General features: G+C 59.1%; 3 protein-coding genes across 20 annotated transcripts in view; 2 read left to right on the plus strand and 1 right to left on the minus strand.

The window, feature by feature from the left end:
- TMEM94 (transmembrane protein 94) overlaps positions 1-1,303 on the plus strand; it is a 35,026-nt gene extending 33,723 nt beyond the window's left edge. For all 15 annotated transcript variants that reach the window (XM_087441564.1, XM_014789254.2, XM_087441553.1 and 12 more), the window contains one exon: positions 91-1,303. In XM_087441564.1, coding sequence (XP_087297690.1) covers positions 91-163 — 73 coding nt within the window. In that variant the 3' untranslated portion in view covers positions 164-1,303. The remainder of the gene's footprint in view (positions 1-90) is intronic.
- On the minus strand, positions 1,089-15,022 carry CASKIN2 (CASK interacting protein 2). Of its 2 annotated transcripts, none has more exons than XM_087441566.1 (20): positions 14,884-15,022; positions 13,193-13,734; positions 9,064-9,115; positions 8,448-8,545; positions 7,885-8,030; positions 7,688-7,783; positions 7,471-7,601; positions 7,193-7,301; positions 6,757-6,865; positions 6,431-6,525; positions 5,888-5,975; positions 5,472-5,593; positions 5,325-5,385; positions 5,119-5,210; positions 4,802-4,912; positions 4,624-4,725; positions 4,380-4,518; positions 2,754-4,226; positions 2,441-2,663; positions 1,089-2,003 (listed from the first exon to the last, which is right to left on the minus strand). In XM_087441566.1, exons 2-20 carry the CDS (start codon positions 13,284-13,286, stop codon positions 1,913-1,915), a joined length of 3,432 nt encoding a protein of 1,143 aa, XP_087297692.1. In that variant the 5' UTR covers positions 13,287-13,734; positions 14,884-15,022; the 3' UTR covers positions 1,089-1,912. The 2 variants fall into 2 exon arrangements, with proteins under 2 accessions (XP_087297692.1, XP_014644747.2); XM_014789261.2 differs by having other exon boundaries at positions 5,714-5,975.
- Positions 15,023-16,063: 1,041 nt separating this feature from the next.
- TSEN54 (tRNA splicing endonuclease subunit 54) lies at positions 16,064-22,706 on the plus strand. Of its 3 annotated transcripts, XM_004432757.3 has the most exons (11): positions 16,064-16,199; positions 16,325-16,489; positions 16,581-16,644; positions 16,727-16,810; positions 17,103-17,201; positions 18,044-18,096; positions 19,641-19,739; positions 19,953-20,566; positions 21,245-21,305; positions 21,624-21,740; positions 22,206-22,706. In XM_004432757.3, exons 1-11 carry the CDS (start codon positions 16,144-16,146, stop codon positions 22,354-22,356), a joined length of 1,563 nt encoding a protein of 520 aa, XP_004432814.2. In that variant the 5' UTR covers positions 16,064-16,143; the 3' UTR covers positions 22,357-22,706. The 3 variants fall into 3 exon arrangements, with proteins under 3 accessions (XP_004432814.2, XP_087297705.1, XP_087297704.1); XM_087441579.1 differs by lacking the exon at positions 21,624-21,740; XM_087441578.1 differs by lacking the exon at positions 16,727-16,810.
- Positions 22,707-23,644: the final 938 nt, after the last annotated feature.

Genomic DNA, 23,644 nt, shown 5'->3' on the forward strand with positions numbered 1-23,644 from the left:
GCCCATCCCTTCCTCTTCCTCTGGTGTCTCACCCCGTCCCCTCGTCTGGGGGTCTGCACTGACCTGGACTTTAATCTCCTGCCCTACCAGAGTCCGGGTCCGCTACCAGAAGCGACAGAAGCTGCAGTTTGAAACTAAGCTGGGCATGAATTCTCCCTTCTGAGCCATTGGCCACGGTGGCCATAGTTGCCCTGGTCCTTGGGGCTAAAGCCAGACCCGTTTCTGTGTCTGGGGAGTTGGTATCATGAATGTTTCAGGGTTTGCTCTTGCCCCGCCTGGCACTGGAGGCCCAGCTTTCAGTGTCAGACCCAGCTGTTGTCCTGACCCCCGGGGCGTACTGTGGAGGAGCTGACGAGCCGTGGCCTCAGCACCACAGCATCAGGATGTCCTGGTCTTGAATGTGTGCTTAGTAGAGGGGCCCTTAGTCCCCTCCACCTGTGGGCTGCCGCTGTTCACCATCCCCTAACCCAGCGCTCTCTGCTCTGGGGTCTCCGTCCAAAACCATAAACCATGGGGCCAGAGCCTCAACCTTTTTTGGAAGAGCAGTGGCAGCAGCCATGCGAGGCCTGGACAACTCTCAAGGCCACTGTTGAAGACAGCGGTGGTGGCGCATCCTCCCTGCGCCCCCTCATCCTGTCTTCCTGGGGCAGGGGCCTGGATGTGGCTGAGTACTTCCCCTCCCTCTGTCTGCGGGGGAGCCTCATGCTGGAACCTGAAGATGGAGAAGAGCCCCCGCCTCGCCCAAGAACCTCTTCCTGTGCCTGCTCTCAAGCTGGGGGCGAGAACCAGTCTTGGGGATATGGCCTAGGTCTCCTAGCCCCCTGCCCTAGTTCTCCTGTGAGAATGTTTTTACTGGTATATATTTTTTACTGGAAATGAGCCTTTTAGGGATGAATGTAGACTGGTTTGTATTAAAACTTGTAAATTGCTTAAGAAAAACCTGTGGCTGGTTTCGGCCAGTGAGGGGCCCAAAGGCGAGGAGGGGAGGGCCCAAGCCGCCTTCTTTCCACATTGGCGGGAGTCCTCACGTCCCACTTGAGACCCCTGGGCTCAGAGGTCCATGGCACAGATCCAAACACACAGCCTGATCATGTGGAATGACACTTTCATTGGTGTTAGTTGGGGGAAGAGGTTAATGGTTACAGAGCCGGGGCCTGGGCCAACCAGGTCAGGCTTCCAGCCCCAAGGCAGGTGGTGGGCGCTCTTGCTGTGGTCCGAAGCCCCTCCCCCACTGCGTCCTTTCACTTATAGATAGAATAAATTCCATTTAAAATATATGCATTTCTCTCTGCTTAAAAAATAACATTTACAGTTGAAAAAGTTTGGACTTTGCAGATCTGTTTAAGGGATCTGTTAATCCTACTGCCCCTACCCCCGCCAGCTTTGCCTCACTGAAGGCAGGCAGGGGCGGGAGCAGGGGCTGTCCTGGGCATTGCCACTGCCACCAAGCAGGCCCCTGGTGGCTTATTTACATGTCCTATGTACATCTGTGGGGACCCAGTCAGATGCATGGCTTCGTCCAGCCTCTCAGTGCCAGGACAGCACAGTGGGTAGCAAGAGGACCTTGGCACGGGGACTTGAGACACCAGAGGGGCAGAGAAAACACCCCAGAAGCTCTGCCACCACCTCTTTCTCCCTGGGAAAGAAGCTTTTACCAAGGTCCCTGTCCAAGGGGCAGGGCTGTCCAATCAGATTACACACCGGGAGGGGCCTTTGCTGAGATGTCAGGTTCTCACAAGTCCCCTTGGCCCTCCATGGGGGCTGCCTCCCTAGAGCTGCAGTACTGACAACCACTGGCTTGGAGGAACAGGAGGGACCCTGCTAGGGCGGCAGGAGCTGCTTCTGTGCTAGGGCAAAGGCAGTGGATGCTGCAGGTCAGTGGGCACCGCTGAAGGCGACAGGTGGGTCTAGCTCAGTCCAGCATGGCATCCAGCTGGTCAGCCAGGGCGTCGAACATGGTGCTGATGTCATCCAGAATGTGCTTGGTGGAGGTGCCAGGGGGGCTGCAGCAGGGGAAGGACCGGGTCAAATCAGCCAGTGGTTGCACCCTGCTGGCCCTGGGCAAGGGGGCTGTTATTGAGCACCTGCCTGGTGGTGCCAAGCTCTTCCTGTGCATCTTCTCTAATTCTCACAACCTCCTGAGTCAGTAGGAATTACCGTCCCTTCCTCACACATGAGAGCACTGGGGCTCAGAGGGGGAAGTGACTTCCCGAAGCTCACATGCCTCTAAGTGGCAGCCACCAGGATTCCCCGCACGTCAGATCTCGGTGACTCCAGAACCTGGGCTCCTCCCATTCCAATAGGGGCCTCCCCAGCCTGAGGATCCGCCTATGATGACCCCGTCCCCAACAGTTCCAGGAACCCCAGGAAGAGGATGCTGGAGGAATTGTTTCTAGGCTGCTGCCTTCTCTCCCTCCCCACCCAGTGCCCAGCACCTCACCCCTCTTGCTCCTCAGCGCCAATGCTCTTCTCTGCGGCCCGCAGTGCAGCTGCCAGGGATGAGCTGGTCTGCTCCAGTCTCTGCTGGACCCGGCCTGAGCCCGCGGCCCCAGTGCTCTCTGGCCTTGGAGGGGGTACCGGGCGGGGGCCCAGCCGGGGAGCCAGCTTAGGGCCAGAAAATGCCAGCTGGGTGCAGGCCACAGACACAGGCTTGGGAGCTGTTCCTGCAGAGACAAAAAGGTTGGCTATGACTCGGCTGGGCTGGACACAGCGCCTGCAAACAATACCTTCTCCCTGCAGGCCCCACCTCATACCTGCTCCAGGCACCTTGATGAGGGCAGCAGGGGGAGCTGGGGGCTCTGTCTCGCCATGCCTCCGACTGCCTGCTGAGTTTTCCAGAGTCGGCCCAGGGCAGGGGGACATGCAGGGCTGGTTTGGGGGGCTGGGAGAAAGAGGGGCTGGAGCCCCTTGAGTTGGAAGGCTGCTAGGGTCTGGCTGGGGAGGGGTGGGAGAAGCTAAGGAGGGGGACTCGCTGGGGGTCTGGGAGGGCAGCAGGGCAGAAGGGCTGGGCGTTGCACCGGTCACTCCGAAGGCCAGAAGTGCCGTCTGCAGGGGCTCTCTCTCGCGGCATTTGGGCCTCCGCTTAACAGTGTCTGACTCTGTGAGGTTGAAATCGAGGCCAGCGGGCACAGTCGTCTCCCGGGGTGGGGGGCCAGCTGGCTTTGGCCGCTGTTTGATAGTCAGGTTCCCCTCCTCTGCAAACGGTAGCCCTTCCCCTGAGCTGCCCCGAGATGGGGGTGTCCCCTCGGGCCCCGGCTCCTCCTCCGTGTCCGAAGCAGGGCCAGCTGGGGCGGGTGGGCCAGGGGGCTCCAATGGGCCAGTTGGTTCACTTAGTGTTCGCCTTCGGGACCCCGCAGTCCCCTCCTTGGGACCGGGGCTTCCATCTAATGGAGGCGGCTCTGGGGTGGGGCCAGAGACAGAACTGAGGCGCTTGGGAGGTGGGGGTGGGGGGCCTTTGCGACGGGCCCGCAGGGCAAAGGACTGGCTTCGAGGAGCCCCTCGAGTTGGGGTTGGGCTAGGGCTGTTCCGGGCTAGGGTGCTGCGTCCTGGTCGCCGAGTGAGAGTGGCATAACTGCCCAAGGCACTGCCCACTGGCCCTTCGGCCTCCCCCTCTGCTTCCCCCTTGGCCGGGCCAGGGCGGCTCAGGCTGTGGGACCGGCGCTTGGGCCGAGGTGGGTCCGGAGGAGTGGCAGGGGGGCCAGCCAAGTAGGAGAAGGCCCGGGGTGGACCAGGAGGTGGCCCCGGGGCTGGGCTGGAGGGCAAGCCCTGGGGGTACATAAAAACATAAGTGGGGGGCCCTTGGCCAGGAAGTGGGGAACAAAGCTTAGGGGGCCGCTCTGTGCCCTCTGGAAGGTTCCTCTCCTGTGGGGTGCTGGAGTCTCCACCGCTGGGCTGGGGGGCAGGCTGTTCCTGTGAGTGACCAGACCCTCGTGAGCGCGCTCCAATGCTCTCTTGGCTGGGGGAGCGGGCAGGGGGCAGGGGGAGCGGCTCGGGGCCACCCCCTGCCATGGCTGCCTGTAGCTCTGGGCTCAGCTCGCTGCCCTGAAAGGTCAAGAGGCGTGGGCCAGCCGCAGCCGGCCCGTCCCCGTTCTCCAATCCCTCGATGGCCATCAGCTCCGGGCCCCTGGCCAGCCGACAGCCACCTTCACCTGGGGCCTCCCCCTGCATTAGGCCCCGCCGAAGCTCGGCCAGCCGCTTCACCCCCAGCATAAGCTTCTTCTGATGACCTAACAGGGTGGATAGAGGTGGCAGGGTTAGCTGGGGCTGGGAAGGGTCACCTCAGTCCCTCCCGGACCCCGTTCTCTTTTCTGGGCCTGGACCCTGAAAACGTTTTGGAGACCTGTGGAGGCCCAGCCAGAAGGCCCCAGTGCAGTGCTCACCAAGCTTGTTGACGCCGATCTCCTGCAGCTCCTCCCAGGTGAGGTCGGCCACCAGCCCCATGGAGTCGTAGCCACTGCTCACCAAGTGCTTGTGGTACTGTGGCAGCCCTAGTGCACACAGCCACTCCAGCAAGTCCGCCTGGAAGAGCACCGTGGTCAGAGCTGGCTGCCTGGCTAGCCACGGCCCCCAAGTCAGGAAGGCACCACAGCTGAGGGTGGGAGCCCGTGCCGGCCGTCCACTCACCGGGATGTAGTTGGGCAGCCACTCGGCGATGCTGAGCTGGGCAATCTCTGAGGCGATCTTCTTCCTGTGCCCAGGCTTGGTCACCCCGATGGCCGTCAGATCCTGCCACACAGAGTTGTGCCATCAGGCCCCCTCCTATGCCTGCTGGGCCCTCCACTGCCCTCCCTGTGGCACCTACCTCGGGTGTCATGCGGCTGATGGTTGGTACGTCGTAGCCAGCCTGCAGAAAGTGGGTGGTGTAGCCCTCCAGCTGGAACTCACTCAGCCAGTTATGAATGGCCTGAGCATCCTGTGGCATAGGGGAAGGGAGGTGAAGTTAATAGAGCTAAGTCTGCTGCGGAGGGGCCAAGGCCACAGCCCAGCCATTTACCCCAGCCTCCCCTAGAAGCTGGGGTCCATAATGAGGCCATACTTAAGTCCATACTGAGGGCCATCCCCCACCCCCTGCCCTGGGCCCACAGCCCACTCCCTGCTGGAGGTCCTTCCCCTCCACACCTTCCCCTCCAGCAGCTGCTCTGGCCTCACGTCCTGGGTGAAGAGCTGCTCCCCAGAGCGGTAGTTGGCCAGAGAGCGGTGACTCAGGTTGTCTTCAAGGAGGAAGAGAAATGGAATCAGAGGTGGCAGGGTAAAGGGGTGCCAAGCCCTCGGCCTCCCCACCTGCACCTCTCCTAGCCCACCCAGGCCCCATTTACTCTTCCTACCTGCCAGGGACAAGGGGTGCAGTCCTGGCAGCACCTGGTCCTCTCCGGCAGAGGGCAGTGGCTGGAGACAGGGAATGGGCTGACTATTTGGGGAACTGGCAGCAGGTGGAGGGTCCTGCCCCAATCCCAACATGCCCCCCCTTCTACCTGGGCATTCTCAATAAGGAGGCCAGTGCCATGGCCGTTGGTGCCCTCGGAACTCTGCCCACTGCCAGCACTGCGGATGCTGCCCACGCTGCCCTCGCTGCCCACGCTATTCCTGTCACCTGCTGCAAGGGCAAGAAGCAAAGGGGTCAGAGACCCAGTTGGCCCTGCCAACAGCTGACTGGCAGCTTGCCAAAATTAGACACCCACCCCAGTGCCCAATGCTGACCTCCAGGAGGATGTACCTGGGCTGTCTGGGCTTAGGCCCACCCGAGGGAGCTGGCCATAGGTAAGAGGGTGCAGGGGGTCGTCCGCAGTGGGCTGTGGTGTCCGGGAGAAGCCAGGGCGCAGGGGAGTGGGTGCAGAGGGGAGGCGGGGCGTAGGGACGCCCACCCGCTTGCTGACCACCTCGACGATACCCGGGGGGAAGTAGCCCACACGGTCCGTGCCCTTCTGGCTCTCATGGATGTGGCCCTTCCAGCGGCCGTCGGGATGCTGCTCAAGCACCTGTAGAAGATGGAGGGTGGGTGTCGACAATGGTCACTTCCTAGACCAAGCAAGGGCAGGCAGCCAGCCCTGTAGCCACAGTCCAGCTCTTCCCCTGTCCCCAAGAAGCTGGCCTCTGATGCTCAAGTTGGCCCACAATTTTGCCCTTGCCACCAGCATCCAGCCCAATTCCCCATGTGTATCCAGGGCATACAGAGTCAGCCTGGGTTCAAATCCCAGCTCCATTGCTTGCTAGCTATGCGGCCTTGGGCAAGTCGCTTTAATTTCCCTAAGTCTCAATTTTGTCATCTGTAAAATGGATGTGGTGATAGCACCAACCTTACCTGGGTTTGGGAAGAATTCAATGAGACAGTGCACACAAAGACCTTAGCACAGAGCCTGGTTCACGACAGGCGCCCAAGTAAGTGACAGCAATCATTTGTGTTTGCAAAGGAGTGTCTGCACCGGGTCCTCACCGTGATGACGTCCCCTGCCCGGACATTGAGGGCAGTGGGATCGTGGAGGTTCCAGAAATCCTTGAGTGCTCTAACCTTCAGGATCCCCGAGGCCTCTAAAAGAAGAGGGTGGGCAGGTGTCACCTGAGGGTCCTTACGGCGTCTTCCCGCCCCTCCTGTCCCCTTCATGACCCTCTCCCAGGTCCCCTGCCTCATCATCCCTGCAGCACCTCTGCCTGATCAGCCCCTGGGCCCAGGAGAGTGACATCCTCCTCCTGGGACACCCACTCCTGCTCCACATCCTGTACCTACTGGAGCAGCTCTGGAACCCTGGATCCCACACTCACCCCGCAGTAGCTGCTTGATCTCCCGGCTGGCCTGGGAGGTGGTGAACTGATTTACAATGTCCAGCGCCGTCTGGTTGTATGTGTTCCGAATGTTAACATCTACCCCGCCCTGGAGGCACAGTGCGGAGTGAGCACGCAGTGAGCGCTTTGCTCGTCATTTTCCCCAATCCTCACGAGGGAGGTACTACTTTCAAATTTTACAGATGAGGAAATGGAAGCTCAGAGATTGGGTCGAGGATGAGCTCAAGGTCACTCAGCTAGTAAGAGGCAGAACTGAGGCTCGAACCAAATTGGTCTGCTCTCCAGCCACATGGCCACTACCCATGTAAAACACCACATTGGCGGTGGAGTCCCCCCTCCCATGCCTCCCCAGCCAGTCTCGGCACCCAACGGGGCTCAGTGTACACCTGCGGGCAGACCGGGTGCCCACACCCACCTCTAGGAGCAGCCGCACCACCTCCGTCTTGCCGTATAGTGCAGCCTCGTGGAGCGCCGTGCCTGTCTTGGTCTGGCGGTTGATCTCAATCCCGGCTCTCAGGAGCTGCCTGGGGTGGGGAGGGCGTGTCACAGGGGTGGTGGGGGGCAGGAGAGGAAGCTGACTGCTGGGAGCTGTGAGAGCGATCCAGAACAAGGGTGAAGAGGGCAGGGCACTGAGGGGACATTGCTGGTCCCACAGGAAGAGGATAAGGAAGTGGGGGCCCCTCTGGCAGGTACCTGATGACCTCTCTGTGGCCATTCTTGGCAGCCAAGTGCAGGGGTGTGGTATAGTTGGGATCACATGGGTCCTTGGCCTCGCCCTCTAGCAGTGCCACACATAAGTGGCTGTTCAGTAGCAGCTGGGCCACCTGCAGCAACCAGTACTCAGGTAGGGCCTCCTCCTGAGATCCCACAGATGCCCAGGACCCAGTACCCCAAGGGCTGCAGGCCTCACCTTGAGCCGCCCAAATTCACAGGCCAGATCCAGGGGCGTCTTCTTGGCCTTGTTGACCAGGCACGGGTTAGACTGATGCTGGAGGAGCATTTCTGACTGGGGTGGGGGAAGCCGAGTGAGGGTCTGGCCTGGCCAGCACCCCACGCCAGCCCCAGCCCCCTGCCCCAACGCCACTGTGGGTGGGCAGGCTCACGTACCACTTCATAGTGTCCATACTGGGCAGCCAGGTGCAGAGGGATCTGCCCGTCCAGCGATGCAGCATTGACAGCCGCAGAGGCCCGCAGGAGCAGCCTCACGGGCTCCAGCCGGCCCTGCCAGGCTGCGTAGTGCAGTGGGCGCATGCCTGCAGGAGGGAAGGGGTTTCTGAGAGAGATCCTGGGATAGTGTGGGGTGGGAGAGGGAACTAAGCAGAGCCTAGAGCCACCCCAGCTGGAAGGGACAGAGACCCAGGGGAAGCGATGCTGGCTTCACCTGGGTTTGGTCAGGGAGAGTTCTGGTTGTATGGGGTTGAAGCCAGAATCCCACTGTGCCCACCACGGATGATCTGGTGACCTCAGGATAGTGACATAACCTCTCTGAGCATCAACCTCCTCACCTGGATAATGGGATGTCAGTACCACCCCCTACCCCGGTGAAGACTGAAGAGGTAAAGCATTTGCAAGGCCAGAGAAGCTATGCCAACATCTAATAGCATTGCTATGATGTAGCAGGAGCAATCTCTGACCACAAGGTCTGGGTGGGGGGTACACCGGGGTCTCACCATTGCTGTCCTTGATGTCAACGGTGGCCTGAGCCTCCAGAAGCAAGGCTATGAGCTCCAGGCTGCCCCCCAAGGCAGCATGGTGGAGAGCAGAGAATCTGGGGTGATGGGACACAAGGCAGGGGTATCAGTGAACAGTCCCCCACCCCCCAAATCGTGGTCATCCACACCACACCCGTCCTGGGGGCTGGCAGGGGTGAGTGACTTGCTAACTATGCCCCCGCGCCCCCACCCTGCCAGCCCTGCCGTGGGAGCGCAGAGCAGCCGGGCTGTAGCATAAAGGGCTCAGTGTCTGGGCTGAGAGGCCTGTTTGTCTGGCCTCCCCCCGGCTGGCCCAGGGGAGGGGGCCGTGGGAGCAGGAACCCGAGAGCTCCTACCCTCCAGGGAGAAAAGGGGGCCCCTCAGAGAGGCACCAGGGCCCCCTCTCCTCGCTCAGGGATAGCTCCAAAGGCAGGCAAGCAGGCAGGACCCCCTCCCTCCCACCCAACACAGGCAGGGCCCGCAGCTCTCAGCAAACACACTTCAAGGGCCAAGTTTGAGAGAGGAAAGGACTCTGGGCCCCAGGGCTTTCCCCCTTGCCCTCCAGCTCTCTGAAGGGATGGAGGCTCACACTCACCCATCAGCATCCTGGTAGTTGACGTTGAGTCTCTTCGTGGAGCCCAGGAGCTCTGGGGGTCAGAGCAGGAGGCGTCAGGGAACCCCTGAACGATCCGCCCTCACACGCACCCTAAGCCAGTGTTCCCTCCCCACCCGCCTCCCCAACCCAGCTGACCTCTTGGTATGCAGGAAAGCACCTGCCCCATGGCCCGTTAGCCGTGCTGTCCCTGTGGCTCCCCACCCTGGCCTGCTGGCCCATCAGCTCGAGGGCTCCGAGTGCAGAGAGCTGCTGCAGCAGAGGCCCGGCTTCCCTGGGCCAACAGCCCAGCTTGTTTATAGAGCCAAAGCGGGCAGGGAGGGGGGGACCGGCATGCTGTGCCCTCAGTGGACAGGCCCACGAGCGCGTGGTTAGCATTCCTGCCTGAATGGGCCAAGGAGGAGTCTCATTGTCCCACTGGGCCGAGGGGGCTGGGAGAGAAGGGAGAGGGGCACTAGATGCTCGAGAGTGGAAGGGCAGATGCCACGGCTGGACTCAAAGGCCACAGGGTCCATCCCTGAGACATTCCTGAATGGGGCATGGTGGAGAAGGTGGTGCCAGACAGACCTACCCCATGCCCCAGCTCTGCCGTGTGCTAGCAGTGTGATCTTGGGCAAGTCACTTAACCTCTCAGGCTCAGTGTCCTCACCTATAAAATGGGCTGATCATAGAACCTGCTCACAAGTGTGTTAGTAGCATGTCTGACCCCGTCAGCATGCAAAAGATGGAAGCAACCACCACAGCTGTCCTCACATGTCAGCCATCATTATCAAGATGCTGTCCTCCAGCAAACGCCCCTGTCAGGGGAGTAACTATGGACTCTGCGCCCACAGGCTCCTGGCAGAGACGCCATTCCCTGGGCAGGGGGCTCTCTGCTGGGTGGTGGCAAGAGGAACTAGGGGCTGGGGCAGGATGCTGGTTCCTCTCCCTCTCAGGGACAGGAATAGGATTCATGCAGGTGTGCTCCATGCGTGAGCCAGGACATGGGAGGGGGCGGCCCCTGGTGAATGTTGGGGAGGGGAAGGGGAATGCCTGTCCCAGGCTGCCCCTGCCTCCTGCTGGAACCCACCCCTGCCGGGAAGGAGGCCTGGCTCAACCCGGGCCGGGCAGGGTGCCAAGCATGCTGGTCCAGGCCTGCCCCCCAGGCCCTGGTGGGCCCCTGAATACCCCAGCGAGACAGGGCCTCATTCCAACAGGGAGGGACCAACGCCTCAGTGAGGAGCTCGGGATGCGGAGGGAGGAGATAGCTACATTTAAGGCTGAGCTGAATTACGTTACTGCCGAAAAGGTGAATACAGAGCCAAGGAGTGACGGAAGAGGTGAGGGGGTGGGAGTGCCGGGAAGAAACACAGGCCTCCCGGTCTTCCTCTAGCTCCCTTGGAAAGTCCTTGTCACACAGAACCATTCAGAGCAGTGGACAGAACAGGGGCTCTAGAAGCAGGAAGTGCACGGTTCAAATTCCTCTCCCTCTTACTGGTTGTGAGACCTTAGCCAGCCATGGTATACTCTCTGAGCCTCGGTGAAGACGATGAGGTCAGCAGGGAAAAGACACAGCAAGTCTTGCATCCTGCCCGCCCTCCACCTGCTGCCAGTCTGGACAGTGTAGGATGGGCAACTCAGTGGAGAGATGCAGCCCCTCCGGGGAGTGGCAGGACAACGTGACAGGAGGGACAGGAACAGCGGCAGGGACAGGCTGGGTGGCTCTGTCCTTTCCAGAACAATGGCCGGAAAGGCGGTGGGGGAGAGGCTCACAGTGACTGGGCTGGGGACCTTGGCGGGAGGGCGGAGGGTCCAGGTTCCTGGCATTGGCTCCAGGCACTTCCCCTGCAGCACAACCTTCTTCCCAGGCCCAGCTCTGGGGGTGGAGGGGTAGCTCCTGATTTAGGCCCGGGCAGAGGATGTGAGCTCAGCGGGCCACCCCCAGCCCACCCCATTTCCTCTGGCCAGAGATGGAGACAGCTCAGAAAAGGGAGTGGGGGAAGGAAGGAGAGGGCAAGGGCAAAGCCAGGGCAACTGCAGCCCTCTCCTCCCAGCCACCTGCTCCCTGAAGAGGACCTGGGTGGGCAAGGAATGCCAGTCCCCATTGACCAGACTTCAAATGGAAGAGGCTGAGGGAGCATCTCTCTTTGGATAGCCAGAAAGCTCCAGCCACCCCCAGAGGAAAAAGGGGAGCCCTGACGCCTCCCTTCCGGCAGTTTCCTTTGCCTCTGTGTGGTATAGAGCAGGAGTTCCTAGCTTCCCTCTGAGAACTGCTTTAGAATCACCTGGAGAACTGTTGATTTGGCAGAGTCCCAGGCTCTCTCTGATGACTCCAATTCTGGGGGAAGACCAGGGAGTCTGCACTTTCAGAACAATCCCTAGGTAATCCTGGTGGGCAGCCAAGTGTAAGGGCACAGGGCAGAGGCACAGGCTTGTCTCTGATCTGCCACACAATGGCTGTGTGACCTTGGGCAAATCACTAACCTTCTCTGAGTGTCAGTTTCTTCATCTGTAAAGTAGATATAGAAATGCCCATCTCACAGAGAATTGAAGAGATTACAATATTTCATAAACTATAGGGTCTGCAAATGTCACTTGTGATCTCCTCTTTGTCACCAGCTTTCCCAGGACCCTGTCACTCTGTGCCTGTGCCTACACTCTGTGCAAATCCCCTTGGAGGCTGGGGAAGGAACAGCTTCCCCCAGAGACATTTACCCCTAGGCACAGGGGACCTTCCCGAGCCTAGGAGCCTGACTGCGAAGTTCCCGCCACCAGCCTCCAGACCCCACCCGCTTGCCCTCCTGAGGGCCTCACTTTGAGGCCGCAGGGCTGTGAGGCCAGCAGCAGCTCAACCAAGGCCCCATTGGGCAGGTCGCCAAAAACAACACAGAGGTGAGGGGAAGTGGGGGAGTGGTTCCCACTCTTGGGCCTCCAGGGCCCTCCCATGGGACCTCCTTAGCACCTTCCCCCTCAATGCGCTCACCCTGTATACACTTCCCCAGGGCACAGAGACCACTCACCATAGCTCCCTCTCCCTGTACCCTGAGTCTCTGCCCTGGTGCGCAAATGGGAGCCTCTGTCTCCCGGGCCCTTAAAATCCTTCCCTCCGGCACCGCACACTCGCAGGTGTGGGTGAGGATAACTGGAAGTCTTCAGGTAGCCTGGAGGACTCTTTTCCTTGCACAAGACCAAGGTGTGTCTTGGGGCTAGAGCCCCAGCACTCCGGGGGAACCCTTCCTCCCCTAGCGCCCAAGGGGACTTGCACAGTGTGATGCAGGAGCCACCTCCTGGTCTAGGAACTCAAGGGGACAAGTCCAGTGTCCTCCTGGGTCGGCCTGGAGAGCTTGCCCTGAAGTCCAGAGGTCTACTGTCCTTGGGGGTCTCACCACAGAGGTGCCCAAGAGATGGGGCTCAGCTGTGGCCACCCATGCACGAAGCCCCCACAACCCTGTCAAGACCAGAGCCCCAGGCTGCAGAGAAACCTCCAGAAAATTAGCTTTGGCTACACACCCCACCCCAGAGGACATGGTCAGATAGGTCAGGGGGAAAGGGACTTTAGCAAGCAGTCAGATAGTGTTGAGCTTTGTCTTAAAGCAGTAGAACTCTCTCTTTAGAGCTATCTTACAGGCAAACCCACTAAGCTAAGACATAAATGCAGAGGTGCTCTGGTTGGGGTGGGGGTGGGGTGGCGGATGGAGCTCTACCTGTTCAGTCTTTCCCAATCGACTGCCAGAAACCCCATGGCTCCACAGAATATATCTGGAAAACCACCTGCTAGATGACAACCCCAGGAGCAGGAGTTTTGGTCTGTTTTATTCAAAGCTGTGGCCCAGTGCTTAGAACAGTGCCTGGCACACAATAGGTACTCAATAAAAATTTGAATGAATGCACTTCAACCCTTTTACTTTACAGGTGAGGAAAATGAGGCCCAGAGAGGTTAAATGATTCCCTAAGGATGCACAGCAAGGGGGACCCAACTTCCCGTCTGGCTCTCCCACAACAGGCACTTGTACAGAACCAGACAGTCCTCCCACCCCAAGTCCCCAGATCACAGTGAACCCCAAGACTCTTTCTTTGGCCTAAGCACTCAGGGAAGGGTCTCAGCTGGACAGTCACCCCACCAAGTACTCACTTGTTTTTGCAGCCTTGACCTTAGCCACCAGTTTCTGCACACCAGTCACATCTCCATTCTTGACAGCGAGGATCAGGTCCTGTTCACGACCCATTCTGGTCCCTGGGTTGGGCTCTAAGCTCAGGAGTCCAGGGCAGAGGCAGGGAAATTGGTCTAAGCCGAGGTGTCAGGGCGCCATTCCTTGGCCCTTTGGAGGGCCAGGGGTCCCAGGGGTGCGCGTCGGGTGTCCCAGGCAGGGGACTCCTTGTCAGGCGCTGATGGGTACTCCCTCAAGGTGCTTTGTGAGCTGCTGCCACAGGCAGGAAAGCCGATCTCTGGGTGGGGGGAGGCCGCGTGGAAATCTGGACCGATATCAACTTGCAGCTTCCAACGGCCCCAGGATACGCCGGGACTGGGCACACCAATCTTCCCAGTGTGGATCAGGAGCACCAGTGCCCACCCAGAGAGCAGCCAGCATTCCCTCGGGCCTTGGGCAGCAGCAGCGAACAGGTCTCAGGGGTCTGGAAAAGGTGCGGCGCCCCTGCTGAAGGCTGGGCCAGAGCCTGCAAGGGTCCCAGAAGCAGGGCTCAGAGGAAGGGCAGGACAGGGCCTCCAGGGAGCCCCCAAGCCCCCCTGGCTGCCCTTTAGAGTGAAGGGAGAGGCTGAGCCACTCAAAAGAGTGGAGGGAGCCACCATGCGTGAGAGGAGTATTTGAAGGGGGGGCTGTTCTGGGAGGGGGAGGCTGAGTCACTGAGGCTCCAGGGCACCTGGCAGCACCTCAACCTGGGGCAGGAGGGGCCCTGGCAGCACTACGCACTGGGGCAGGCCGGGAGCAGCCTGTTCTCCACAGCCTGGGGCTCTGACACCCACAGACAACTGGCAGGCCAGGAGGTGGGGCCTGGGAGGGTCAGGCATAGGCAGCCAGGCAGGGGTCACTCCCTGTGGAAAGTGCCTGACCCCAGACTCCTCCCTACCTGAGCTTTACTAGAATAGCTGGATGTCCTAGCCCCCGGGCTCTTTATGAACCCAGAGGGTGGAGTGGGGAGCTTATGTCCCCCCATTTCTGGCGGGGATCTGCCTGCTGGACAAGGAGGCTTTACAGCACCTGTTGCTGACCCATCCTCACCCCTCTCATGGGATGGGGAAGCAGCTGGGCAGAGAACAGGGACAAGAGCTGGAATACTGCTAGCAAATGGGGCCGCCTGGCCCCCCCAAGCCTGAACCAGAGGCCCAGACCCTAGTCTTCACTGCAGAAAAGCTTACGTCAGTTCCTCAGTGGCCGCAAATTTGTTGCCCCAGTCCTATGGCATGAGCCCCGTACAGGCCTGGGGCCCTGGTTGGGGACCCCTCACTCCCAAAACGTCTCAAGCCCAATCCAGATGGCACTCCTGCTCATGGCCCGCGGCCGACATTGGGGGAGGGCGCCCCTGGCAGAGCCTGGGGTCGGGCTGGCTCCCCCGCCCCCCGGAATGCCAGTCCCGCGCCGCGCAACCCCCCAACCCAGCCCAGCCCAGGCCGAGCGGGGGAACAAAGCGGCAGGAGAGACCGGGAGGGCCAAGCGCCAGAGGGATTGATGCGGGAGGACGGAATAAGGGGGCGCGAGGAGGACGGAAGAAGCAGAGAGATGGAGGCGCCCGCCGATCCCGCAAGAAAAGTTAGTTTGTGCCCGCCCTCAAGGGTTCTGATCCCCTGCTCAGGCCCCGCAGTCTCACCTCTCGCAGCCGCCCCGCCGGGGGTCCGGCTGGCCCTGCTCGGCCCCTGGCACTCTGGACGGTGGCTCCCACTGGCCCCCTTGCCCCCTTTCTCCTCCTTCTCCTCCTTTTCCAAGGCCGGCTCGGCGCCTCCCGCAGGAAATCCCGCCCCTCCCCCCTCCCTCCCGCCGGATCGGGAGCGGAGGGACCGTCCCGGCCGCGCAGTCGGGCTGTCAGTCAGCGCTTGCGGCCCCGCCTCCATCCGAGCCAGGCCCCGCCCCCATCGCTGTCGACCGGACCAGGGACGCTGCCCTGTCAGCGCATGCGCCCAGGTGGAGCGAGGGGGTGGGGTTGGGGCGAGAATGCGCGCCGCTGTCCTGGAGGTGAGAGCCGGGGCGACCTGCGGCTGTAGAGTTCAGACCCGAGGGAGAGATACCCTGGGTGTGACTGGGTGGGAGAGAACACGTGATGTCAAGGGGTTTGGGAACTGAGACCCCGGGACCTCACTTGGGAAGTCCCTCTTCTTCTTAGCCCCTCGCCCCTCCTGGGACTCCCTCAGCGACCTCCGCCCGCGGCCAGAGTCGCCGACCCACAGCTGCTGGTCAGAGCAATGGTGCCACCTAGCGGACAGTGTCGGAGCGGCCCATGGTGGCGGCGGCGGGGACCCCAGCCTCGAGGAGGTGCTAATAGAGGGCTGGGGTGGCGCTTCAGCACCGTCGTGGGCCGGACAGCGCCTGCCGCCCCTGGCCCTCGGAATCTGGCTTCCAAGCCCGTCGGAAGGGACCCAACGGAAGACCCTGAAGGAACTCTGAATCTCCCCAGACTGCACCTGACAGCCCCCGGTGGCCTTCAGTTTGCGAAGCTGGAATTTGGGAAGAGCCCAAATTCTAAGCCCACTCTCCTTCCTTCCTCTTCCACCTTGGGTGGTGGGGACTAAAGCAGGCCAGGGATGCAGAGGGGAGGGTCACGCATTTGACTATTCATGACGCCGGGTTCCTCAGGTTTTACTAGGGAGGAGCCCAGAGGAGGGCTGGGGACAGGAGGGGGAGCTCCTATAAATTCAGAAACGTGCAAACTCTGCCCCCAATCGAGGCACACGTTTGTTGGCAGGCACTAGGACCCAAGACAGCCAGGAAGGCGGAAAGCGGGTGGGTTGATCCGGGGACCGGAGAAGCGGAGGTCGGATCCTCCGGCGCTAGGGCCTGGCGGAGTTCCGGCGGAGTTCCGGCGGTGGGCGGGGCATGAGCGGTGCGAGCGCGCGCAGCCGCAGAAGGCGGCCCGATGGAGCCCGAACCTGAGCCCGCCGCCGTAGAGGTTCCTGCCGGGCGCGTGCTCAGGTGCGGCGCGGCCCGGAGGAGGCACGGGGACCGCGGGGGGAACGCGGTGAAGGGGACGGGGGTCCGGGACCGGGCCGGGCGGCCCCGACTGCATGGTGCTGATCCCGCGTCTCCCCCTTCCCCAGCGCCCGGGAGCTCCTCGCCGCCCGCTCGCGGTCCCAGAAGCTTCCCCAGCGCTCGCGTGGCACCAAGGACTTCCTCCCCGACGGCTCGGCGGACCAGGCCGAGCGGCTGCGCGTGTGCCGCGAGGAGCTCTGGCAGCTGCTGGCCGAGGAGCGCGTGGAGCGCCTGTGAGCGGGGTGGGCCCGGGGTCGGCGGGACGGGCGGACCCCATAGACTTCTCGGGTAGACTGAGACAGAGCCCTCCCCACTCCTCGCCAGGGGCAGCTTGGTGACCGCCGAGTGGAGACCGGAAGAGGGGTTCGTGGAGTTGAAGTCTCCTGCGGTGAGCGGTGGGGCTCAGGGACAGGGGACCCGCCTTCTCTGCCCTTCTGGCTCTTTTGTGACATTTGCTCTGGGTCCCTCAGGGTAAATTCTGGCAGACCATGGGCTTCTCAGAGCAGGGCCGGCAGCGGCTTCACCCCGAGGAGGCCTTGTATCTGCTGGAGTGTGTGAGTGAGGCTCTGGGAGGGTGGGAAAAGGGTTGGGACCAAGGAACCAGAAGGACATGTTTTTATTGGAGAAAAAGTATACACAACTGAGCATTCAGGGAGCTTGTAACCTCACTTCTAGAGAAGGAAACAAGAATACTGTGCAGGAAGCAGAGATTCCAGTCCATATTAGTGGTGTTCCCCTCCCCTTCCTGGTTGGCCATATTCTTGCTATGATCTGGGGGGAAGTTGCCCCATTGGCTGTGCCACTGCAGGGAGGGCTTACAAGTTGAGCTGTTGGCCCCACTTCCAGGGCTCCATCCAGCTCTTCCACCAAGACCTGCCGCTGTCTATCCAGGAGGCCTACCAGCTGCTGCTCACTGAGGACACCGTTACTTTCCTGCAGTACCAGGTATCTGCCACTTTCTCCCAAGAGAGGAGCCACCCATCAGCTGAATCAATGAGTATTTCTAAGAACCTGTGAGGTGCTAGACACAGACCCATGTGCTAGGGGTACAAGACAGACAAGGGCTCTGCTGTCATGGTGCTTACATCCTAGAGATGGATAATAAGTAAGCAAGCAAATGAACCTGGTACACTCCAATATGAGAAGGTCAGGGGAAGATAAGGAACCAGAAACAGAGACTGAGGAGTAATGCAGGAGATGAACCAGGAGAGGTGGTGTCACAGAAGCCAAGAGAAGATCTTTCAAGGAAGAAGTGGTCAGCCATGTTGAAGGCTGCTGAAAGATCAAGCAGGATGGGGGACATTCCTGTATATGTCTTTCTAATATCTGATATGAATACAGGGATACATGGATGAACATGTGGCTCTTTACCAGAGACAGCTCACCCCACCCATATCTGTGGAGGGGCGGGGGAGGGGGATGTCTACCGCCTGCCATCTTCTTGTTCATATTGTAGTCTGAAGCTTCACTCTTGTCTGCTTTGATATCAGAATATTCTGGGGTATAGTTCTTTTCTTGGTCCATCGGCTATCAGCTTTTTTGGATTTGTTTTTAAATCAAGAAACCACTAAATGTCATTTGTGCCCACAGTAAGGTAACTGAGAGACAGGGATTCATACTGAGACCATACATAGTTTGGGGAGAGTATTTATAATGGAGTATGGTCTAACCAGTCCCTGGGTTTGGAATCTGGGGGTGTGCAGGAGGGGCAGGGGAGGGGGCATGGGGAATGGCTTCTGTCTGGAGAAACTGTTTGGACGTCTGACCTTTACTGTTTTTCTTCTGAGGTCTTCAGCCACCTGAAGAGACTGGGCTATGTAGTTCGACGATTCCAACCAAGGTAAATCCCTATCCCATTTCCCTCTCATTTGTTCTAGTCCTGGGACCTGGCTGACTAGCCCCAAAGTGGAAAGTGGCCTCTCCTCACCCGGAGTCCTTGGCTGGAGCCACAGCTCCCTGGACATGGACTGGGGCCCTCTGCTGGAAGTGCTCTATTGAGAGGTGTATTGGGATGAATCTGGGTCATTTCAGCTTGTGCTGGGTTATCTAATTGAGACCCATCTTTAGCCCGTTCACTCCACACGTAACGACTGAGCACCTACAGCTCACTGTGAGCATGGAGATGCCGCACTGGAACAGCGCTTGGCACGTAGTAGGTGGCAGGCAGATTTGTTGAGTGCATGCACGAATGAAGGACTGAGTGAGGAACTAACAGTTGTGTAGGGTTTCACATCCCTGTTGCTGGGATAGATGTTCTTTCCTTCTGGGGCCTCTGAAGATCATCACCTTAGTAATCCAGCATTGTTAAGAGGCACTTGGAGTAGAAATGGGTACAGCCTTTGCAGTTTCATAGGATGTCACAAAAGCTCAAGAACAGGCACATCCTGTAATTCCTGAAAGTAGAATATATCCTAAGGAGATAGTCACAGATGTGTGCGTTAAGTTCACCTGTGAAAATGTTCATGCATTCATTCAGCAATATTTGTTGACCACTTACTGGGTGCCAGGCCCTGTGCTCGTTGCTGAGGAACAGCAGAGAGCAAAATCACTGCCTCCCCCTGCCCGAGCTTGCACAAAACACCATCACTCTGCAAAATTAGTGAACTTGAAAACATCCTATGAGTCCAACAGGGAAGGCATGGTCACACAAATTAGAGTTTATCCCTTAGGGCAGCACTGTCCAATAGAACTTTCTGTAGTGATGAAAATGTTCTATGTCTGTGCTATCCAATATATGTGGCTTTTGCAACTATGGGACTGAATTTTTAATTTTAGTGAATTTAAGTTTAACTTAAATAGCCCCTCATGTCTAGTGGATACCATATTGGACAATGCAGCTTTAGAGCCATAAGAAAATCATGGCAGGGAGGAGTGCTGTAGTGGTAAGGGGCCATGTCCATAATATATTATTGAGTGAAAAAAAAATATCACACAGTAGTGTGTTAGTACGATGTCACTTCGGATATAAAAAAACATGGAGAGAAGAGACTGTATGTGTTTATAAGAAACTAAAATGTTACAGTGGTATCCGTGGGTTTTATTTTCATTTTTATTTTCCTGTATTATCTAAGTTTTCTAGTCCTCTTGATTTTTCTCACCAGTGATTGATCATTTATTGCTGGCTCTGCAGGAGCCCCGGTTCCAGTGAGCCTTTGTTCAAATGTGCCATGGATGAGACTCAGAGGCCTAGTTAAAGACACATGGTCAGGTCCCTGTGGCTGCCTCCATGTACCCCAAGTGCAGGTCTCTCTGGGGCCTCAGCCCTTGGATGTGACTCTGACCCTGGCCCACTGACTTGTCTTCTGGGCCAGTCCCTCACAAATTCCACTGGGAGCACCAGGCTGAGGAGGTGGATCAGTTGCCTGCCCCATTCTCACCCCACAGCTCCGTCCTGTCCCCTTACGAGAGGCAGCTGAACTTGGATGGCAGTGCCCAGCACTTGGCGGATTGGCATGGCAAGAGGAAGAGGAGCGCCAGCTCTCGGTAATGCTACCCACATGGCTGGCCCCCAGGGAGTTCTAGAGGGCAGAGCTGTTGAGGGAGTGCTGGTGTTTGGGACCTTGGAGAATGCATGGGCGTAAGAGCTGGGCTCGGGCAGCTCCCATGTAGGCTCCAGGAGGCAGTAGGGCACATGTGGGACGTGTGCACCTCAGCAATCAGGAGCAGATTTGCTGCATTTCCTCCCACGCCCCTCAGGTCCATTAATAAGAAGCCCAAGGCCCTGGAGAACCCCCTGCAGGGGGTGGATGGGACACCTGAGAGCCTGGCAACCTCCAGCCCACCTCCCTGCAACCAGAACAGCCGATGCCCAGAGGAGAAATCCCAGGAGTCAAGCCCCGTAAAGGGCCCAGCAGCCCCCTTTCAGCTTCTGGGGGAGGGGGTGGGGTGCAGACAGGAGAGTGGCAAAGTAGAGAATGGAGTCCAGGGGACTTATAAGCCACGCTGGAACTTTGAGCAGATCTCCTTCCCCAACGTGGCTTCAGATAGCCGCCACACCCTCCTGCTTGCCCCAGCCCCAGAGCTGCTCCCAGCTAACGTCACTGGGCGGGAGACAGACGCCAAGTCCTGGTGCCAGAAGCTGAACCAGCGGAAGGAAAAGCTCTCCAGGCGGGAACGGGAGCGACAGGCAGAGGCCCAGTACTTCTGGGAGGATGTAAACTCGGATCCCGAGGTGCAGTGCTGCTCCAGCTGGCAGGAGTACAAGCAGCTGCTGCAGAGGCGGCACCTGCAGAAGACCCAGAGCCGCTCCCCACACCTGTGGGACCAGCCTGTCACCCCCTTGCTGAGTCCTGGCCAGGCAGACTCCCCAGGTACCCCATCACTCTGTCACAGCCCCGCGGGCCACTGGCAGCTGAGGAATCATAAGACTTTGAAAGGGGCACAGATGACCCACGACTGCTTAAGGCTTAAGAAAGATGGGGGAGGAGAGAGCTGGCTAGTGGAGTGGAACCCACAAGAACAGTCTGTTCTCCTGGGAACAACAAAAGCACCCATGTGGGAAGGTTGAGAAATGGCGAGTCAGTGCCCAAGGAGAGGCAAGGAGGAACCAAAACTAAACAAATGCGTGTGGATGGCTCTGCCACCAACTAGCTGTGACCCCCTGTTTTCCTGACTCTTAGAGGGGAACACGGAGGTGATATGTTGGCCAAATAAAAGGAAGGCTTGCTGTATGCCCTGCATGTTAAGAATAGGGAACTCAGGGCAAGAATGGTGTTAACGATTCAGAGCTACTTAGAATCCTTATGGGAACATGGTAGATTGTAAGTGACTAGATTTGGTTTGCCACGTAGGTTAAATTTGAATTTCAGATAAAAAGCTAATTTTTTTAATGTAAGTATGTTCCAAATATTGCATGGGACACACCTGTACCAAAAAAAAAATCTGCTAAATCTGACAACCCTAAGCTAGGTGGCAGATTCAGAAATATCAGGGGAGTCTGTAGATGGCCAACTCCCCTCCCCAATGCCCTGTTCTCACTCTCCTTGTAGCCACAGTCCTTCAGCATATCTCTGTGCTGCAGACGACACACCTTGCTGATGGAGGTGCCTGGTGAGTTTCTAGGTAGTGCCGTCTCCCCAGTACTTTGGCTGGCAGCTGGGATTTGACTCCTTAAGTTGGGCATGAGCTGGGGGGTCATTCCAGGGTCCCTACCTTGGCTAATATTTATGTGTGTGTAGGGGAGAAGGATGAGTGAGAGACAAGAGGTTGATTATCCCAGGGTTCTGAGATAGGCAGCCTAGCCTCCCCTTGTCCCTCAAGTGGCACCTCACAGCAGGACCTCAGTTCAGGGGAAGGAAAAGGTGGCATGGAAAGAAACGGTAGAGGAGGAGAGTCCCTGCTTCCTAAGGTTTCTCACTCTGTCCTCAGGCTGCTGGAGAAGTCTGGGGACTTGGAGATCAGCTTTGATGTTTACCAGGCTGACGCTGTGGCCTCGTTCCGAAAGAATAACCCTGGCAAGCCCCATGCCCGGATGTGCATTAGTGGGTATGAGACCAGCGAGCGATACCCCTAGGCTTCTGCCAGTCCTCTTGTGAACCAGGTGTTCCCTGTTGCCACACCCCTGGCCAGTTTGCCAATCCCTGAGAGGAACCAGAGGTGCAGAGAGATTATGTGACCAATCTGAGGCCACACAGCCAGTTAGTACTAGGCGAACCCAAGCCTCCCAGTCTTCAGCTCTCATTCCTGGCATTTTCGGGTCCTCTCTCTCCTGTGCCACGTTAGTCCTGGGCTCCCCCAGCAGAAGGATGTGAATTGGAGGGACTTAAAGGTTGAGAGTGATGAGAACCTCACTTCCTAGTCCCCTTACCCAGGAGAGCCCAGGGGCTAGACTTCTTGTACCTCAACTCATGTCTCACAGTCTCCCTACCCTGGGAGCCTCAGAGGGCTGGGGTCTCGAAGCTCATGGCGGGGGTCTATGTCCGGGTCTCAGTCTAACCTTTATCCCTGCAGGTTTGATGAGCCAGTCCCAGACCTCTGCACCCTCAAGCGGTTGTCCTACCAGAGTGGGGATGTTCCTCTGATCTTTGCCCTGGTGGATCACGGAGACATCTCCTTCTACAGCTTCAGGGACTTCACACTACCCAGGGATCTGGAGCACTGACCACCCAGCCCTGGCAGGGCCTGGGGCTTGCTCTGGGGGACCTGGACTGTCTACTCTCAGGGACCATCTCAGCTGCCTCCTTCACCGAGACTCTGACCTGTACCTGCAGGGGCTAGTCTGGGCCGTGGCCCTGGGTGTCAGATGCTTGCAGGAGAGTGAAGCTGTGCCCCACACCTGGCTGCTGCCGTGCTTCCAAGCCCCAGGCCTGAGATTGCTGCCTTGCAGTGATCCTTCTGGAACCCAGGACTAGATTTTGGAGACCCAGAGAGGTGGGGCAGAAGAGAGGACTCTGTGCCTTTAAATGAGAGGGTGCCTGCTTCATACAATAAAGCCAAAGCCATTAAAAAATAGATGCTTTTTCTGCTGGCTGGATACAGTGAACAAGTTCCCCAGCCCCACTCTGGGAGTGCAGGACCTCCCCCCCATCCGGTTGTCCGTGGAACTGACCCCCAAGCCCTCACCCTTGCTTTGCTCACCCACAGAGAGCGCTGCTGTCTCGGTTTGGGACCTAAAAGAAGCTCGCGGGAGGGCAGGGACGAAATTCTGTACTTTTCTCAGGGCCTGCGCCGGAGGGGGTGGGAAGTCACAGACCTCTAGTCAGCTTGGCTTTCTGAAGGGCAGTCCGAGGAGGGGAGCCGGCGCTCCATCGGACCTTCCTTGAACGCAGCCGGGTCCGAGCAGAAGAGCGTCCGAGAGGGGCCAGGTCGATGTGGCTTGAATCTTAGTCGCTTGGAGCTGTGAGGTGGAGCGCGCCATTCACGCCCCGGGCCTCGGGCTGGGTTTCCGCGCGCCTTCCGCTCCCGCCTCTCGTCGCTCCAACCCTCTCCCTTGTTCTAAAAACTCCGGTCGCTGTTGCTGTCCCTCGGGGCCTCGGGCGCCTGCCTGCCTCAGCAGCAAGTCGGCGGCGGGGATTCCAGGCTTGGGGCTCGCTGCGATGGGAGGCGCCTTCGGGCGACGCGCTCGTCCCCATGCCGCTTCTGGCTCTTGGGTCCCGAAACCTAGCCCTGTGTCTGCCTGTTACCCTCTCTGATTGGGTTGAGTGCGCTCAGGAAAAGCCAGCCGGGCTATGCCCCTCCCTCAGCAGCTAGGGGCCGGGTTGTGGGAGGGACGGCTCCCCTCTGCAGTCGGCCTGGGAGGTGGCCCCGGAACCCGCGCGTTCCGGGAACTATTTACTTATCCGGGAGGCGGCGGGACACTGGGCGCGGCGCACGGTACTGCGGCCAGGTGCGCGCAGGTGAGGCCGGGGGCGGGGCGGCAGCGCCTCGTGCATATTCACGCGGGCCGCGGC

The sequence above is a fragment of the Ceratotherium simum genome, chromosome 16 (assembly GCF_057802395.1).
Source record: "Ceratotherium simum simum isolate JZ-2026a chromosome 16, ASM5780239v1, whole genome shotgun sequence".
NCBI classification, from domain to species: domain Eukaryota; kingdom Metazoa; phylum Chordata; class Mammalia; order Perissodactyla; family Rhinocerotidae; genus Ceratotherium; species Ceratotherium simum.